The sequence below is a fragment of the Falco biarmicus genome, chromosome 2 (assembly GCF_023638135.1).
Source record: "Falco biarmicus isolate bFalBia1 chromosome 2, bFalBia1.pri, whole genome shotgun sequence".
Lineage (NCBI taxonomy): Eukaryota > Metazoa > Chordata > Aves > Falconiformes > Falconidae > Falco > Falco biarmicus.
Genome location: NC_079289.1, coordinates 82,557,528 through 82,576,316, shown reverse-complemented (window position 1 = coordinate 82,576,316; position 18,789 = coordinate 82,557,528). Strand labels below are relative to the sequence as shown.

The 18,789-nt window shown below is 36.8% G+C and overlaps 1 protein-coding gene across 16 annotated transcripts in view; it reads right to left on the bottom strand.

Moving 5' to 3' along the window:
• Positions 1 to 18,789, bottom strand: part of CASK (calcium/calmodulin dependent serine protein kinase) — a 226,511-nt gene that overhangs the window by 35,526 nt on the left and 172,196 nt on the right. For all 16 annotated transcript variants that reach the window (XM_056329526.1, XM_056329525.1, XM_056329530.1 and 13 more), the window contains 4 exons: positions 10,679 to 10,756; positions 9,248 to 9,328; positions 2,202 to 2,390; positions 1,604 to 1,682 (listed from right to left, as the gene is read on the bottom strand). In XM_056329526.1, the coding sequence (XP_056185501.1) occupies positions 1,604 to 1,682; positions 2,202 to 2,390; positions 9,248 to 9,328; positions 10,679 to 10,756 (427 nt within the window). The remainder of the gene's footprint in view (positions 1 to 1,603; positions 1,683 to 2,201; positions 2,391 to 9,247; positions 9,329 to 10,678; positions 10,757 to 18,789) is intronic.

The following is an 18,789-nucleotide window of genomic DNA, read 5'->3' as shown; positions in this document are numbered from 1 at the left end:
GTGTAGCTTGTACTTAATAGCGCTAGACCTGAAATTACACAGTTCCTGTAACCCTCTCAGTAGAGCTACTATCTAGTCATTGCTGTTATTGCCTGGCAGTTCTCCACATAGCAAGAGGAGACAGCAAAAACAACAACGTAACCCCCCGCCCTGAAACATAAAAACCACAGATCCTGTCAATAGGGTTCAAAGACATGTTGTGCTTGAGATCATTGCCGACTTACATTTGTGTTGTTCTATTCAGTAAAAAAACTCTAAATCTAGATATGTTGAATGAAGCAGTGAAGCTGAGGCACCTAGAGCACTAATAAAACCAGACACATTAAAAAAAAAGATTATAATACTACAGAAACACTTTTCAAACTAAACCTATGTGCAGAAGAGCTACCTTAGTTAGATGAAGCACATATAGGTTAAATTTCCCAAATCTTTAGAAATAAAAGACACTGTATAATTAAAAAGAACAGAGTTTTATAATGGGCATAGCTGGATTTTTTTACCCAGCTTTAACAGGTTTAAAAAGTTTTAGTACCTCCATTATGGAACACAGTCATGTGAAACAACACTCTGCAGAGGATCAGCACTACCTAATTACAGTTGGAAGAAAACCCTCTTCCCAAGAAGTTTAGAGCAATCTCCTTTTAAAATCACTTTTAGAAGCCAAATAAATTTCAATCCAGCGGGTCCTCTAAAGGAATATAAAGGTCTATATGAACTGCATCTTTGCTTGCATGAAAAGTTTTATCTTACCTGCTTCTTGACAGGTTTGACCATATCAAGGAGATAAAATGAATATATCATGGAAAGAATGATGTTCCCTTTCCCTGTTTTATGTTTTGTCTTCCTAAAAGGAACTTTGGTCTGACAAATGATGAAAATTTTTGTGTTCATCAAAAGAAAAAGATGACAAACTGGAAAAATTAAAATAACCCTTTCTAAGGCTGCAATCCAAACTTGCAGCTAAAAACCTACCAGGGAAGTTCATGCTTAAAAGTAGGACAAAGCCCAGCTACTTTTTGACATCTGACCTGGACACACAAAATGGAAAAAAGGAGTAGACTGAAGATGAGAAAACATGCATGTTTGCAGGGCTTGCCACAGTAGTGAAAACTGAAAATAAAGAGTCAAGTTCTAGGCACAAGAAATATTTTTATTTCAAAACCCATTTTTATAAGCCTCAGCATCAGAAGTACACAAAGATCCTTAAGAATTGTGTGAAAATACATGGAGAAATTTAAATATTTTGTGGCACAAAGCTCTTTCATCTTTGCTGTAACTGGTCTAAGGATTTATTTTTTTTTAAACAGAAGATTAAGTAAGTATAGCTCCAGAACTATTGGTACTTCATTCTCTTACTGAGCTATGCTCCTGTTATCCTAATTAAGGCCTAAATGAAACATAGCAGGTCCTCATCTCAAAATGCTGGCAGACATCTGCTCCTGGAAGTTAACAAAGGCAGTTAACAGGACTCCGTCCAGATAGAGAAGTACATTACTATGGAATAGTAGCAATCGAAATGAGGACTACGTGCCATTACACAGTTTGTACAAAATTATCTAAATAATTGTGTTTGAAGACAAAACTATTTGTGACACATAATTACCTTGCCGGTGAATCATTCCTCCGTGCATAATTCTTGCCACAATGCAGTGGTTCAGCTCATTCATTTTTAAAGTGATTCCCTAAAAAAAAAAGTTTGTACTTTTAAAATAGAACATTAAGCAGTGTGATTCTTTAGCGGTTAAGAAGTCACTTTTCCTAAAAGCTTGAAGGCAGGGTGTAAATTTTAAGGTTAAAAGAAACACTTTGCCACTCACTTAAATATGAGTAATGAAAAGAGATACTATTTATATGTGAAGATGCAATACTTTAATATATAAGCATATAAGATTCTGGTTTGTTGAAAATGCAATTTCGTATTGAAATGCAAAGTGTTCAGTTTGGTTTAAAGCCTAATCTGCTATAACTACTACAAGGCTGTTTTTAAACAAAAACACCTCCAGTGGTACAGCACTAGTATGAATGTACACATGGCATTTTAAGTTAAGCGTATACACAGGAGGATAAGTATTTACAATGGCTGCTGAACTATTCTATTTATACTGGCAACCCTCCTTCCAAGTGCAGAAGCTGTCATTAAAATCATAATACCGGTCTTTACTAGTACAGAGACAAGAAATATACTGAGGTTGCCTCCATACCATTGGTTCATCTGTGTTCTTCTGGAACTGCACCAGTCGAACTCGTGTTACATTCTCCATATCCATGTCGCCGTTGGCGCTTTCGGGAGAATCTCCGTTTAAGTATGGAGAGGTGGGAGGAGGTGTAACTCTCAGCGCTTCATCACTGTAAACTTCATGTGCCACTACATCATGAGTTTGAAGTAAGGCCTAGAGGAGATTACAGCAACAAAATATCAGACTTCCATCATCTCTGATGCTCTCCACTCATTCCTTATAATGATTTTTTAATCTTTTTGGAAATTAAAGGAAGTCCTATAGGAACTTTACCCTTAAAGAAGTCTAAAACTCCAGCAGACTGCAAATGCATACACACATATCTAGCCTTTTAAATCTGCATAAGTTAACCTGATTTTCTACTGTAGATACCTCAGTGAGAATGATGCTGCTTCCCTCTCCCCTATCTTCTCAACACGTGCAACATGTCAGAATGAAACCATCTTCATTTATGTGCCTAGACACAGAATTAGGAAGCTACTTGTCTGAGCTAACTATTTGAAAATAATTACACTAGTAAAATTGAAAGGTATTCAGATCCCATGGTATTTTATTCTAATAAAGACAAACTGTGGATCGGTATTGAGTAAAAGAATGAAATCTTGCTTTTTGTTGTTTACAAGCATAATCACTTCCATATTCTCCCATCCCCCTAGAGCACAGACCCAGCACAGCAACACTGAGTTCAAAATGCCTGATGAAAATTACAATCTAAACAAACAAACTGATTAAATACTACTTCATTAGTTTTACTGTGTTTCTTGATGCAAAGAGTGGTACAACACCTAATTTATTAAATGTATTTAAATAACTTTATCGTAGAATCATTTAGGTTGGAAAAGACCTTTAAGATCATCAAGTCCAACGTTAAGCTAACACTGCCAAGCCCATCACTAAACCATGTCCCTAAGCACCGCATCTACATGACTTTTAAATACCTCCAGGGGTGATGACTCAACCACTTCCCTGGGCAGCCTGTCTGAGCGCTTGACAACCCTTTCAGTGAAGAAGCTTTTCCTAATATCCAATCTAAACCTCCTCTGGTGCAGCTTAGCTTGAGGCCATTTCCTCTTCTCCGGTGCTTGTTACCTGGAGAAGAGACTGACACACACCTTGCTCAAGCCTCCTTACAGGTAGTTGTAGAGAGTGACAAGGTCTTCCCTGAGCCTCCTTGTCTCCAGGCCAAACAACCCCAGTTCCCTCAGCTGCTCCTCTTTACACTTGTGCTCCAGACCCTTCACCAGCTTTGCTGCCCTTCTCTGGACACGCTCCAGCACCTCCGTGTCCCTCTCGCAGTGAGGGGCCCAAACTGAACACAGGGTTCGAGGTGCGGCCTCACCAGTGCCCAGTACAAGGGGACAATCCCTTCCCCAGCCCTGCTGCACTGTTTCTGATACAAGCCAGGATGTTCTTGGCTTTCTTGGCCACCTGGGCACACTGCTGGCTCGTGTACAGGCACCTGTTGACCAACACTCCCAGGTCCTTTCCCACCAGGCAGCTTTCCAGACACTCGTCCCCAAGCCCGTAGCGCTGTGTGGGGTTGTTGTGACCCAAGTGCAGGACCCAGCACTGAGCCTTGTTGAACCTTGTACAGTTGGCCTTGGCCCATGTGGTAAGTCATGCAACTGACTGTGTAAGAACTCTAAGCTAGGGCAAAGACAAGAAGCCTGTACAACCATAAAAAGTGTAGCATAGTATTACAAGATAAAAGTCTACGAAGTGTAAACATTTGCAAAGCAGTATTCAATAGTACCGGGCTTTTTAATGGTATGAATTCTGCTGTTGTCCTGGGTATCTTTAAAAGCATCATATCATATCCATTTTGCATTTGCATTCAACTCTTAATAATGAGTATATTATAGCTTGCTTGCTTTCTTCCGAAAACTAAATATTATTTATATGTGAACATGCTAGTTCTAGTATACTAACTCATCAAGGATCAGAGACAGATCCTGTCTCCATATCCAAATGGCTAGGTTTCTCAGATAAGGATTGATAAATCAAGTCTGGTTCTTAACAATATCTCTACAATAGTAGAGATATCAGCCACCACCACAGCTAGGTCAATCTATTAAAGTTAACATCATGTTAGTTTTTGTTTAAATGCTCATAACTTTTAACTTGCAAAACCCATCAGCCTTGCCAGGCTTGAGGTTGACCATCTAGGTTTTGTTTTGGCAGAGAAATTTAACTCTGCAATGTCTTAGTATTCAAATCAAATGTTTAAGCAGAACCTAAACTGAAAAAAAGTTATAAAAAGACATCCCTACAAGATGTAATTCTCAAGTGGAAACCAAGGCAGAAATGGGATTTTCATGGTCTCTACAAAATCCTAACTTTGTTCCCAAAGTAGGACTTCTAAAGTTATATACCATGTTATAAAAGATAATTTCATAAATACTTTAAGTTCCATTTCCTCAAATCAATTTCAAACTACAGGTGGGAATTCAGCATTGTAACAATAGAATGGAATTTCCTGAACTAGCAATGCTCTGTTCACATTTCCTCCTGTTTTTCCAGTGTTTCAAGTCCACCTACACATATGTTTTTTAGTTAAATACTAACTTATATCTGCATTTTTTGGTTTTCATCTTATTTTGTCAACCACTAAGCTCAAACTTGCCACAATTCCTCTGCATTAGTCTGTACTATGGAAGCAACATTTTATATTAAGAGATATGGACCACATATGCAAGTTAAACCACTTTAATTAAATAAATTCTTATTTTGGTTTATTTAATTGGGTGTAAATTTATGTATGAATACTCCTACATAAGTCTAGGCATTTAGCTTAATTCTTGTTCTAGTATCTGAAAACTGTTTGCACTTGTCCCAAGACAAGAGCAGCCATGGGCAATCATGCCTTAGTTCTGGCTGCTACAAAAAGCATCTATTCTAGGAGTGAGTGTGGTCTTGGCTCTGCATGCAAGCACTCTTTAATAAAAGAGCAGGATGATCTTTGTGCTTCCTTCAGCTCCATCTGCTCAAAGGTCTCACTGAGCTTCATGCACCTGCCTGTACCTGTTAACTCTCCACGCTTCAATACTACATTTCTCATGTAATTCAGGGCCTTACATTTGTTTCACATCAAGTACTTGCCTTGCTTTATGTATGTATTTTAGCAATAAAATATGGTCTGTTTAAACCATTTCAAAAGTTCACAATTATATGAGATGATGTCTGGATGTGTTAACAAAAATACAGAATCACCAGATATTAAAGTACAGCAAGCTCAATTTAAATATTGTAAACATTTAATATAAAGACTGCTACTGGACTTTACTTAAAGGTACTTGTTTTCATGCATTTCTGTCATTTTTGATAATTTAGATTTTTTTTCCTGTCTCATCTTTGCAGACCATGGTAATCCTGCTGAAAGTAAGTTTAGTGAGAACAACTGCTTTCTACTATACTGCAGGATCATTGTCTGCAAAGAACAGTGCAGGAAGGCACTTGATGATGGATAAAACCTTTGTATGTAATTTCCTAGTTTCCTAGAACAGCAAACATTTCAATTGCTGCCATATACTAAACATATACAATGGAAACTTTTACAGATAAAACTGGCACATTTGAAAAACAACTCAAATTTACATAATGGAGTAAAAGCTCCTTGAAATTTGTACACAACAGATGAGGTACCTAATAATCTTTTAAAGAATTCTTAAATTAATTATCTGCTGAAAGACCTTTATGTAAAATTCACATATATTTCTTTAAATTAAAATGTTATGCACGTACAGACCAAATTCATAATTTATTCCTGTACCCATAAGGTACATGAGTAAAACAAAACTAAATCAACAAAAATCTTTGAACTCTAAGATCTCAGTGCCAATAAGAGTACTTACAAACACATACTTTATTGGCTTTGGTTCTGTAAAGGCCTATACATAGTCTAAACCACTAACACTGTGTCTAAGTAAATGAGACAGACTATACTCCATTGTCTTCTGATTAAGTATATACATTAGAAGATAATATAAATAATAGTAAAATACTCTATTATCACACAGGTGTTAACACACATGATCCTACTTATTACACCTTAGTGCTGTAGTCTCTGTGTATCAGAGCTCAGCAACCTACTAACCAGAGTACTGCTCTGTACAGTGCTGGGTAAACACATTGAGCATAGGCTGACAATATTATTTTATACAATTATTTCCTTTCCTAATAGTATCTATTTTAAAGGTTTTGGCTCTGAAGGGAATTTTGGCAGAATGCCACAAATATTAGAATAATTTTGTAAGGTCTGCAATCTGGGAGCAGGAGTGGGAGTAATGGGAGAAGATGGAGTTGCTTCTTTGACATCTGGAGACTCTTTGGTACCTGCACCCTAAAGGTATGGTTCCACAGCAATGTATGTTGATTTAAGTGGTACTTCACATGTTTGTGCTATTCCTCCCTAACCCAGACTGTGTGTTTCTGTCTTCTTGCTCATTCTGGTGCTAGTAATATTCCAGTTGTTCCCAATTCTTTTTGCTAAATGAATCACTGTTTTGTTGGAGCAGTTTTCTACTACTTCAGCACAGTGGAATACCAAAATGCAGTGTCAAGTGAATGGCAGAACAACTGCAAGGGAGAGGATGAAACTTGGGTAGAAAGGATTGGACTCCATCAACTAGCAATTTAGCTCTGGATGCCATAGAGTGACTTACTGAAATCACTCCTCATCATTGTTATGGAATTGCAGATTATTCCTTATTAAAAAATACTTTTTATAGAATTGCAGCAAAATAATTCTCACAGATGGCTTTAAATTTATGAGGATATCAGGTGGAAATAAAGGTACCTATAAAAGATTTCCAACTCAACCTTTCCTGTCGCTTGATTGGATACATGAAATTTTTGTATGCCACAACCATTTTTATTGATGCCTACTCTGAAAGGAATTTATACTTAAAAAAAGCTCTTTCTCCACAGTGCCTAATTTTTTTGCAATATTGTGTAGTAATTACGCAAAAAAAGGTAAACCAAATGAACCTGTCAGATTCCAAAAAAAGTTCAATCTCAGAAAGTATTTTTTGTTTGTTCCTCCCCCCTCCCCCCAGTCTTTCTTACAGTTTGGCTGAGTGCCATTTCACCTTATTTTTTGTTCTATTTTAAGCAAGTATTCCTGTTAAACATTGAATCAGATTTGTTACAGACTTCAAGATAGGTGTCATCTCCAGGCGGTGACATACCAGCGTGTTGCTGAGTACAATGTCAAAAGCCAATGTCTGCATTAGCATTTGTGCAGTGAAATGGGAATGAATCAACATGGAAACCAATTGGATTAGTGAGGACCTGATGTACATGCTGAATGCATTATTGGAGTTTTTACTTCTGACCAGCTTCCCACCTTGCCATGTGGACCGAATGCCCATCAGCTGCTGGATTACACACTGGCTTGTGGTGTGCATTTTCAAGTTTAATTTTATCTAAAAGGAGTCTAGTTTGCATGCTCTGCGACCCTTACATGATACAAGCAAAAGCATTGTAAGGGGACAATCAAGAGATTCACTTCAAACATACTCCTGATCTGATTTAAAAGTACTAAAATAAATGCACCCAAAGCTACAGTGGCCATCAAAAGAACACACTGAGACATGCAGCTATCCAGATTTCATCTTACACCTGAATATGAGGCTGGTTTCAGCTCATGCTTTCCTGGAAATCAGGTTTAAAGGAATTCAGCTTTCAGGTGAGCAACTTCCACAAAGCCCCCTGCATATAATCCTTGTGTCAGGGAAATTCAAATTCATGATTTTAAACTGACAATAGTGTATAGCCGATTTAGGCAAACATTTTTATTTCTGAACTTACGAACTTCATCCACGGCATAAACAATAGAAATCCTTTAAGTAGTTTCAAAGGACTGGACTTCAGTAACTTGAACCAAGTTGTTACACGTTCCCAGCCCTGAACTTAGGACAATTACTGCCCCCAAATCAAGTTTGTGAAACAGACACAGTAGGATGTGTAACACAAGCTCACTAGACTGTACAAGTGTCCTGGTTTCAGCTGGGACAGGGTTAATTTTCTTCTTAGTGGCTGGTGTGGTGCTGTTTTGGATTTGGCATGAGAACAATGTTGATAGCACAGGGATGTTTTTAGTTGTTGCTGGGTGATGTTTTATACTAAATCAAGGACTTTTCGGTTTCTTGGGCCCTGCCAGCCAGAGGGCTGGAGAGGCGCAGGGAACCGGGAGGGGACACAGCCAGGACAGGTGACCCAAACTAGCCAAAGGCATGTTCCATACCATGGGACATCATGCTGAGTATATAAACTGGGGGAAGAAGAAGGAAGGGAGGGACAGCTGGCTTTACTGCATTTGTCTTCCCAAGTAACTGTTACACATGATGGAGCCCGGCTTCCCTGGGCATGGCTGAACACCTGCCTGCCCATGGGCAGTGGTGAATGGATTCTTTCCTTTGCTTTGCTAGCATGTGTGGCTTTTTCTTTACCTACTAAACTGTTCTTATCTCAACCCTTGAGTTTTACATTCCTTTCCAATTCTCCTCCCCATCCCTCTGGGTGAGGCGGGGTGAGTGAGTGGCTACGTGGGGCTTGGCTGCTGGCCAGGGTTAAACCACGACAACAAGCTATTGATTTATTGTAAATTAATGTTAAATAAACACTTATTTTGCAATAAATTCACACACCTTATCCTAACAAGATATCCTTGGGAAAAAGAAAAAGGAGGATCCTAGCTCCACCAATGGAGATTTAAAAGGATCCATTCTTCTTTCTATGTGCAACACAGCTCCCCAAAAAGATAGTGAAACTGCTCCATAATTAGATTGCGCCAAACTACTGACAGTTTTCATGACAGTAATGGGGACCAACAGTAGTAGTTATCGTACCTATTTTGTCAGACCAGCTGATTAGAAATATTTATTAATAGGTATATTGTATTGCATACACTTTTATCCCTTGCAGATTTTAGGGAGAACTTCCTGAAATTAAGTTTTCTAATACAAAGAATATTAAAACAACCCCAAAACTCAAAAGTACCATTTGCTTACCATGAAATGAGGTTGTGTTAAAATACGCTTTAGCTCCTTTGCATCATTGTTCTCTGGGTAACATGAAATTTCTTCCAATACCTGCAAAACAAATAGGAGAAATATCCATAGTAACTTTCTTTTACATAAAGCTATTAATCAAACAAATGAAAACACTCACTGGTCAGTCAGAATATCTCCTAATGACTACACAAAAGAATATTCTTGACAGTAAAGGACTTAGGAGAATGTGTCCGTCCCCCCCCCCGAATATCTAATTTCAATTTTCTTTGAGACTGAGAGAGATTAAAGCAGAAATTTGAAGGAAAGAGTTGCTCTTTTTTCAGTTGACAGTATTCCTCCAACAGCTAAATATATGGTGACAGAAATTAAGTGCTAATAGGTGACACTCATCACCACCACCAATTGCTACATTCACGCATGGTCTCAATTTATTAAAACAATCACTTTGAAAACAGTATTAAAAATACTCATAAAATCTTCTCTCCACAAATTAAACTGACATCAAGTGTAGGTGGTCCATCTGCTACCGCACCTCCAAGCTCCAGATTTTATAAAATCTGAGCCATAGTTCAGCTTATTGTTGGGGGAAGGAGTAAATTGGCTTTAATTCATTTGCTTGCAGCCTGACACATGTTTATTTTCACATGCAACTACTTGGACAATGAAAGCAGAGTATTTTGCTTGTGGAAGCACCTCCCAGGATTAACTACCAGAAAATTCTGCAGAATAAGACTTCAGGGGGTCTATCAGGGTCACTTCAGTTATTACAGTGTTTTAAAGTCTTCCTTTTAATTCTGTTTTAATGGCATGATAAAAAGTGTTTTCCTATGACATTACTCCCAACAACTGTACTTATTTTTACTGATAATATGTGATAGAACTCTTTATTTTTTTTTACCACTTGCAAAAAATAAGCAAATAAAATAGTATTTGTCATGTATAAGAATTAAGAACATCGCTCTATTTATCTTTGGTCTTTACAGGCCACCTTCATTGCACTTCTAGGTCTGTTCCTCTTAGAACTATCTATGATAAACTTGGTTTTTCTATTTAAAAAGCTGATACCTAGAAATAAATCCTTTTTTGTGACTAAGTCATATAAACATCAAACTTCTGCTGCACATAAATAAAATGAACTTGAAAGATACTGCATTTACCCAACATCAGTATTCCTTTTAATACTGCTATTGTTGCAGCAAAGGTTAAATGATGCAACTGAGTAATATATATAATCCTTACAGACATAATAGAATTCTGCAAGTTTATGCAACTTGTTATGTAAGTTAAGTAAGCAATGGTAGAATTCCAGAAAAAATCAGATTATGAACCAGAATACATATCAGCACTTTATGAAGAAAAAAATTGTTGCACTTCAAATACAATCCGTTTCAAAGTAAAAAAAAAATAAAAAAAATTTAAAGCCATTACCTCTTTGGCTCTCTGTACAGCATCACTTGGAGGATTCCTGATTTGTGGTGAAGATTTTGTGTTTATTTTGTCATAAAGCTGAAATAACAAGAGAACAAACTACTGAAATCATATTCTACTTTATATAAAGTAATGACGAGGACTAACAATAGTCTGCTTATGTTACCACGATTAAGATGACTGTTAAATTGCAAGACCCACAGATGTTTTGTATACAAAATCTAGCAGCTTAGCGTTTTGGCTTTTCATATTTAAACATTTCCTGATTTGAAGAGTGCCATAGATTCAGAGTTCACAGGATGACATGGGAAAGTTCAAGAGGTTAAGGGATTCTGCAAACCTCCCATGCTTTTTCCACAGATTTACAGAAACTATATTCTTCTGCTAGAAGGGATTCGATGAATCTTGAATAAAAGCAGTAAAAAATACATTACGCTATAAAATCAAATTTACCTGCATATCCCACTTTTCTCAATAAATCAAATCATCAAACATTTTAAACAGTAATTTAAATAAACCTCAGAATATGGGAAAGTGCACTTGAAGACAGAGCGCTACAAAAGCCAAAATCTTTGGAGAAAAGAAAAACAAACCTTGCCAACAAAGAGTGCTCACAGAAGACAGTAACCTTATTTTACTAGGATTTTCTGTTGAACAGAATGCCAGTGTGTCTAAATAGGAAATGGTAAACCTTTCACGTTATTTTTTTTTTTCAGAATATTTTAAACCCTTTCAACTATGCAAAACACAATAGGAGATTGTCTAATACCTATCACATTAGAGATAGGTATTACAGACTCTTGTATCAATTAATAGATTGTACTTGTATTAAAAGGAGTAAATGTATACTTAAGAATAAACAGGCACTGCAGTAAGTACTATTTTCAAATTACAGACTTTAGGCTTACATTTCAAACAACATAAAGATGGTCACGCCCATAACTATTCCTTATTTATGTTATACTACTACTTTGAAATACAAGGCAGAAAAGAGATACAAATAACTACGTTTAGGACATTAGAGAGGTTTTTGTCACAGTGAGGGTGGTGAAACAAGCTGCCCAGAGTAGTTGTGGACTCTCTCAACTTTGGAAATACTCAAAATTAAACGGAAATTCAAAATAGCATATGTAACAAACATTCAAAATACACAAGGGATTCTTAACACCTCCAGCAAATCCTGATGCTGTAAAAGATGAGTTGGTAAGAACCCCCCATTTCAGCTGCTCAGCAAGGAGTTCTCAGGTGCTTCCTCTGAGCAGCTTACAGCTCCACTGGTGGCTGAGGATGGCCTCGGGTGTTTGAAAAAGCAAATCCTGTCAAGCTACAGAAGTACACTCTTCTCTTTCTCACATGAAATACCATTCAGTTTTGTAAGAGATGTAAATCACAATAAATACAATCCAATATCATCATTATTTTCCTTGTTCTCCTTAGCGATCCAATGCACATGTTGAATGTTTCAGGTCCATATGCAAATTAATACAAAAAGAAGAAACAATGTCACTGCCTGCATGACAGTTATACCACTATTTTGGGGAAAAAAAAGTAGAAAAGTCAAGCTAAATCAGTTTCTCCCACACCCAACAACTTCACCTTGTGCTGCCAAAACACTGCTATACTCAATAGCTTAAGCCGCCTTGACCACTGTTGAAGTTTTTAAAATAAAAGCTTTCTGCTAGCTTGCAGTTCAGGAGATACTTTAGTTGTACATACAATTATTTGTTTTTACTTCTTCTTAAGGAAACAAAACTACGTGAACTCCAGCAACTCCACATTATTAAGTATCACATATATTCACCTGTTAAGAAACTGCATCAAGCACTGCATACTGAGGAAGGTGCAGTAGGAGATGGTGAAAATGCATGATACCCAACATGAATATTATTGAATATCTTTTTCTAAGAGAGTCACACACACATCCTGTTTAAGATTAATGAAATTACAGAAAAGGTAGCATGAAAATATTTTTATGAGGTATTTCTAGCAAATGTTTAAAAGCTGCATCGCTGAAGTTGCTGACTTCACTCAAGCTGCTGTGTTACTGTGACCCGAAACAACCAGCAGCTTACAGAAACAACTTTTTGTCACTGTCACAGGACAGTTACCTTTCAAGACTAGCAAGGAGGCAAAAAGGAAAGTAGGAAGCAAAGTGCCTCTAAGGATGTTTAGAAAAAATCAAGGCAAAGTTCAGAATAAACAAGGGCACATTTATTTTTCTGGAGAGCCTTCATGCTGAGGCATGGCACTTAAAATTTCACCTCCCAGGACTGCTACTTACTGAGATTGGCTTCCAAGGCACCAAAGCAGTAGGAGGGGCTCTGACAGTAATTAAACAAAAGAATCTTCACATGTGCATTAAGGCTTTAAGCCTATGTATTACCCAAGCATGGGATGCATTCACTGTTTCCGGAGGTAGAAGAAGGTCTCAACTAGAGAAAGGATATATTTTCGGTAGCTTCACTAGCACAAGCAGATCTGTTCTAGAGAATCTTCCTGGATACTCTGCACCCAAAGCTCGTTACAGTGGAAGGCACTCATTCCAGAGTCTCATGGAAACACTATGCAAACAGCCTACTCTGCATTACATTTTCACCATGAAATATATGAATACATTGTGCTTTTCTCTAAAGTTCTGTCCAATCTTAACTCTAAAAACCAAGAAGCAAACGTAACCCACAATAAATCTGAAAAGAAATTTGAGCCTCTACAACTTGAAAAGCATTTTTAAAAGGCAAATTACAAATTAAAACCAGGGACATGTCATGGAGGTATACTGATCAAAATAAAAAAGGAATACATATTCTCATTTGTTTAACTGGGTTACCAGTACTTTAAGCTCTGCATGCAAGGAAAAAGAAAAGCGTATTTTCTGCCCGAATAAAAGACCATACATTTAAGAACAAAGAATACAAACGATACTTAGAAGAGGGGGTACTATCTTGGCAGGGGGAAGGAGGAATCTCAGGCAGTCAGAAAGCATGAAGTTACCAATGTATGAGTTTCTCCCAGGGAAGACTACAGCCAAATGCCACACCGTAACGAGAATATCAGCTAAGAAATAAGACTGTTACATGTGTTTGTGGCATGCCCACAATAGATAACTGTTCAGTTCCACATTCAAAATATAGGAAAGATGTGAAGAGGCAGAGAAGGCTCAGGAAGACCTTTCAAAAAAAATCCAAAATCTCTCCCCATAGCATATTACAAAATGGTTAAAGACGACAGAGGTTTGATAATAAGGGAAGTCAGTTTAAATGACAAAACTATCACATGATCCAAGTAAAAGGAAGTAGTCAGAAGAACTTCAGAGTAGAATTAAAGCACAAATGTCAATATTCCAGGTAATTAAGTGTGTAATGGATATACTTTCCTGAAAATTTTTAAAATATCAGAAACAAACATTTTTGAAATGGCATACTCTAATTCAATTAGTTCACGGAGTTTTTAGCTTACAAGGGGACCAGGCTACATAATTAAAATTGCTTCTCATAGCCACCTATTCCCTAAGAAATAGATTAAGCTTTAAAATTTCAGTGTAAATAATTTATTTTGTAATTTATTGAAAAATTATATCTATACCAATAAAACTGGTGTTTTATGAATTATCCTAAAGGGAGTCAACAGCAGTAGTGGAAGGTTTATTTTTTGTATGTGAAGTTATTAATGGTCAAAGAAGATTTCCACATGAAAAAATTCAAATGACATAAAGAAAACCATAGTTTGTCAATTCCTGCACAATTTTTTAAAGCACACTGTAGATGTTCAGGTAGTTGTTACTATCACTGTGCTCCTAATTACTTTTAAAACAGGAGCTGACCATGGCTTTGATGACATCAAGGTTATTTTGTCTTTTCATAGATGGCCCACAAATTCTTAAGTTTTAGTTGTAGTTACTGAAATGATGGTGAACACTGTCTTGACTAAAAGCTGTTTTAAATTGCTTTTTAACAACAGAACAGCTGTACTTATCACTGACATTTGATGTTAGCAACAGGAAATTTCCTAGTGGAGACAATCAGTATTGTCACCAAACTGTCTCAGTGTCTATTTTCATATCTCATCTGGAAATAACCTTTTGTTCAGGCTATGCAATTTCTCTCTGGTATAATGCATTACAATACTCAATTATTTTGGAGAGTAGTGGCACAAATTACAATACACAAGACAAATGCAATTATTACACATTGAAGACAGTAAAATGACAAAACTGTTTTCAAATCTATAAATACATGTACAGCAATACCCCATGAACCATTTATCTTGCCCAGGTTCACATGTCATTATGTATTTCTAATGGATCCTTAGGAGAAATTAAAATAATATTATGTACAAGATTGTATCAGAAGTACTGTTTCTACATTAACTGTTTATGTAGTCAAAGCAGAAATAGGAACATACAACCAAGATCCATACCTTTAAAAACATATGAAGTGATAAAAAGTAAACCCAGAAACAAAGGAAGTATTAGTACCTTTTAGTAGTTGCTTTATATTTTAATTTCTTCAATATACCATTTCAATAATGCTTTCACAGAATTTTTCTGGATATTAAAAACAAAGGCCTGGTTCTAAACTGTCTCTTGTTTGGTATGCACTCATATAAACACAAGGACAAATCCAGAAGATACTTTGTATTTCTTATTTCCAATTTTAGTAATTGTGTGTTCAGTCCGAACAGAATTTTTTAGCATTATGTTATTAAGCCTATTTAAAAAAACCCACATAACTCCAACAATAATTAGTCTTTACTGAAGATGATTAGAAGCTTTCCAGCAGAACATAGCAGAAGCTGGTAAGAGAAGCAGGAATTTATACAATGCATTAATGTACCAGAACTGGTGAAGCAGTCCTACCTTCTTTGCTGTCTTTGAAAAAAGACTGTTTTGCAATACTTTTCAAATACTTTTGCACTTGAATAGCTATAGCAGAAGCAATTTAGAAGAAGGAATTTACAGCTCTATAGTTCATTTCTGAAAGCATCTGAATTCAGAGGTTTCACTTAGACACACTAAGAACGTTTGTTCCCTTGGACATATGAATCTAACACACATTTACATGAAAATTTTTACAAAATGTTTACGAAAATTCTGAATAAAACATGCTTGCACACATCATAGATTAAAGTAAACATTAATGACAATTACAGCCAGGCTTTATGTACTCCTGCAGTACAGAACACATTACTATGTGCAGTTAGCTACACATTTTTAATCACAGCACACCAGCCTGTTTACAGTGCTGTTGTCTTTAGGCAGCCTTGCAACTCTACCTCCTTCAGGGACCATACCAACGGTGGTTTCTTCTGGAACAGAATGAACTGGTTCATTCTTCACTGTCCTCAACAGAATACTTTTGTATGTAATGCCAACAGACTTTCAGCAGGGCAAAATCTGTATGTGCCCTAATGATGGGGTTTCTTTTTGCTGGGATGCTCTATTTTCCAGCAAATAACTGTGCCCTCACTCCAGTAGCCCAACCTCCAACAATTTAACTCAGCAATAAGCACAAACATAATTAAAATTTTCTAATAATTAAAAAAAATGTTGTAAAATGCCACAGCAATTGTAACCTTTGGAATTTTCAGACTTTGGAATACTTTGCATCTCAGTCTCACTCCTCAGTACCAGTTCTTCTACATTTGCTGCACAGAAGACCAAAATTAAGAGCTTTCTTCAGAAAAACTTAGCAATCATAATTGATATATTAACCAAACTTGATATAGCAAACATAAATTGACATTATAGCTAATTAACAGAATAGTACTGCTTCTTGAAAAGACGAGTTTTGCTTTAAATTTTGCATGCTAGAACATAAGTACTATGAAAAGAATACCCACAAGTCAAGTAGCAGTATCAGTCCACAAGCTTTCCTAGGAGTCAAGACTTTTTGTCTTCTGCCTGTACAAAGGGAACTCCTTTCTTCTGATATTTAAAGCAGACAGCCCAAAGCCTAATCCACAATCAGGCAGGCAGACAAAACAACAAACTCTTCTCTTCTGACTAGTTTTTCAGATGCGCAGAAATTCCTTTTTAACCATTTCCTGTAAGAGGAGTCAGAATACTGTCCAAACACATCCCCCATTCAACGTCAACACTTAAAAGTTTAGATACATCCCCGACCGGCAGACATTTAGCCTCACTCTCTAACTAACCTTGAATGTAATCAAAATTAAGTCACACAATGTAATCAGTAAGTTATTTTATCTACCCAAACTCTGGAAGTTTCTGTGATGCAAATGAGAAACTTTTGTTAAAACAAGAGCTACTGACCTGCTAGAGCACAAACCCCCATGATCTTTCAACACAAATACACGTTTTGTGAGGATTCAGTTACTATTTGGGAAGGCAGATACTGGGTTTCCAGCCTCAAATATTAAATCCCTGAATTGAAACATCTAAAAATAATCAATGAAACATGTCCTTCTATATTTGACTTTTGCTTTCTGAAGGACTGTCATGGTTTAACTCCAGCTGGCAACTAAGGAAGAAAATTAACTCTATCCCAGCTGAAAGCAGGATAACAATACAACCACATGCGACACAGTGATATTAGAGGACTGTTTTTCATTGCTTTTTAGGTTTTTGTACCATGTAAAAAGTCTCGGGTGGAGGTGCTGCCCCTTGCACAGCAACAGTTAGTAACAAATAGGCTTGTGGCTCTGTTACCTTTCCCAGCTCCCTGCCGTGGTACTCCATTTACCCCAGAGGTTTCATGTGCTGCAGGTCTGAGGGAAATCCATGACCTACTGAATGAAATATTCACAAGCAGTAATATCAAAGAAGCTTTAAAATGAAAGAGCCAATTAGATAATTGATAGACCAATTAATTCTTTCTTCTGCCAGTTCTGCTTCACATCTCCTTTTCTATGCAAAATGTTACAGCCTTTCCATGGGTGCCTCTTTCCTTGGGATTCTACGCCCTCAAGGAAACACACCCCCGAGGGTAACAATTCCTACTGGAAAACACACTGAATAACAAGGTCAGTCAGCAGGGGCTTTATCTTAGTTTTAAAACAGTTTGTTCTTTTAAACCTTCTGTTTTTCACTGTTAAGGGCTGTGCCTGAAGCTCACTTACTATTTTAGCACCAGTGACCTAAAATTAATTTCCCAGCATAATTTTACAGCGCATGTTACAGTCCTCTCCTGTATGAAAGTCCGAAGCATACTTGAGACTACTTTGTGACTTCTAGAGCATTACAGATTACAGCCCTCCACAGCTTCAAGCTTTGTTCTGCGTGATACACTTATTGTAGAACAGGAGTACGATCAACCTCTGCATTCAAGTTCCTTACACACTGAAATGCTGTGCAATTAAAGAGTGAACAAAACTACCTCAAAAGAAGGTTTCAGGAAGTAGTTTATCAACTAAAACAAAGATTCCGTGCCACAGTATCCACTGAATAAGACAGTCTGAATCAGTACATAAATTCTATTTGAACAGACAAGTGTGTGTTTCTGTCATGCCACAGAACAGTCATCACTGCAGCTTGTTACTTCAGGCACTCAGACTTTCAGTACACCTGACAGAGGTTATGCTAATTTGAAATACTCAATTTCCTTCTACATATTCACATTCATGCAACACATGAATTATCTTTTATGTAAAAAAATCCGTAAAGTAGCAAAAAAACCCCTGAATTTCACTTTAATTTTGATTATTTATGTGATAGAACTGAAATACACATATTCTTCTTTTAATTTTTAGAGGAACTTTTATTTGCAAAACATAGGCCAACTGCAACTTGGTTTTAAGTCATCTGTATTTTTACACACTCATAATGAGCTACTTGCAGAACTGAGTTACACTTACTGCTGTCTGTGTCAGAAATGAACATAAACACAGATTTTCTTACACCTTTACCTACAACAACAGGTAAGACAAAATGTCAGGTAAACTCAATCAACCCTATGGAATTTAAAATTGTACTCCAAGCTGCTTCCTTTTTCTGGGACCATTCTACATTTGGGTTTCTTCACTTGTTTTATTTTAAATCAAGAACTTAACTTTCTGAGGGAAGAAGAGAGGAGAGGACACCTAACCAAACTGGGCAAAACGTTCTTCTCTGTGCATTAGTTCAATTTCCAATGCACTTGATTAGCAAACAGTTG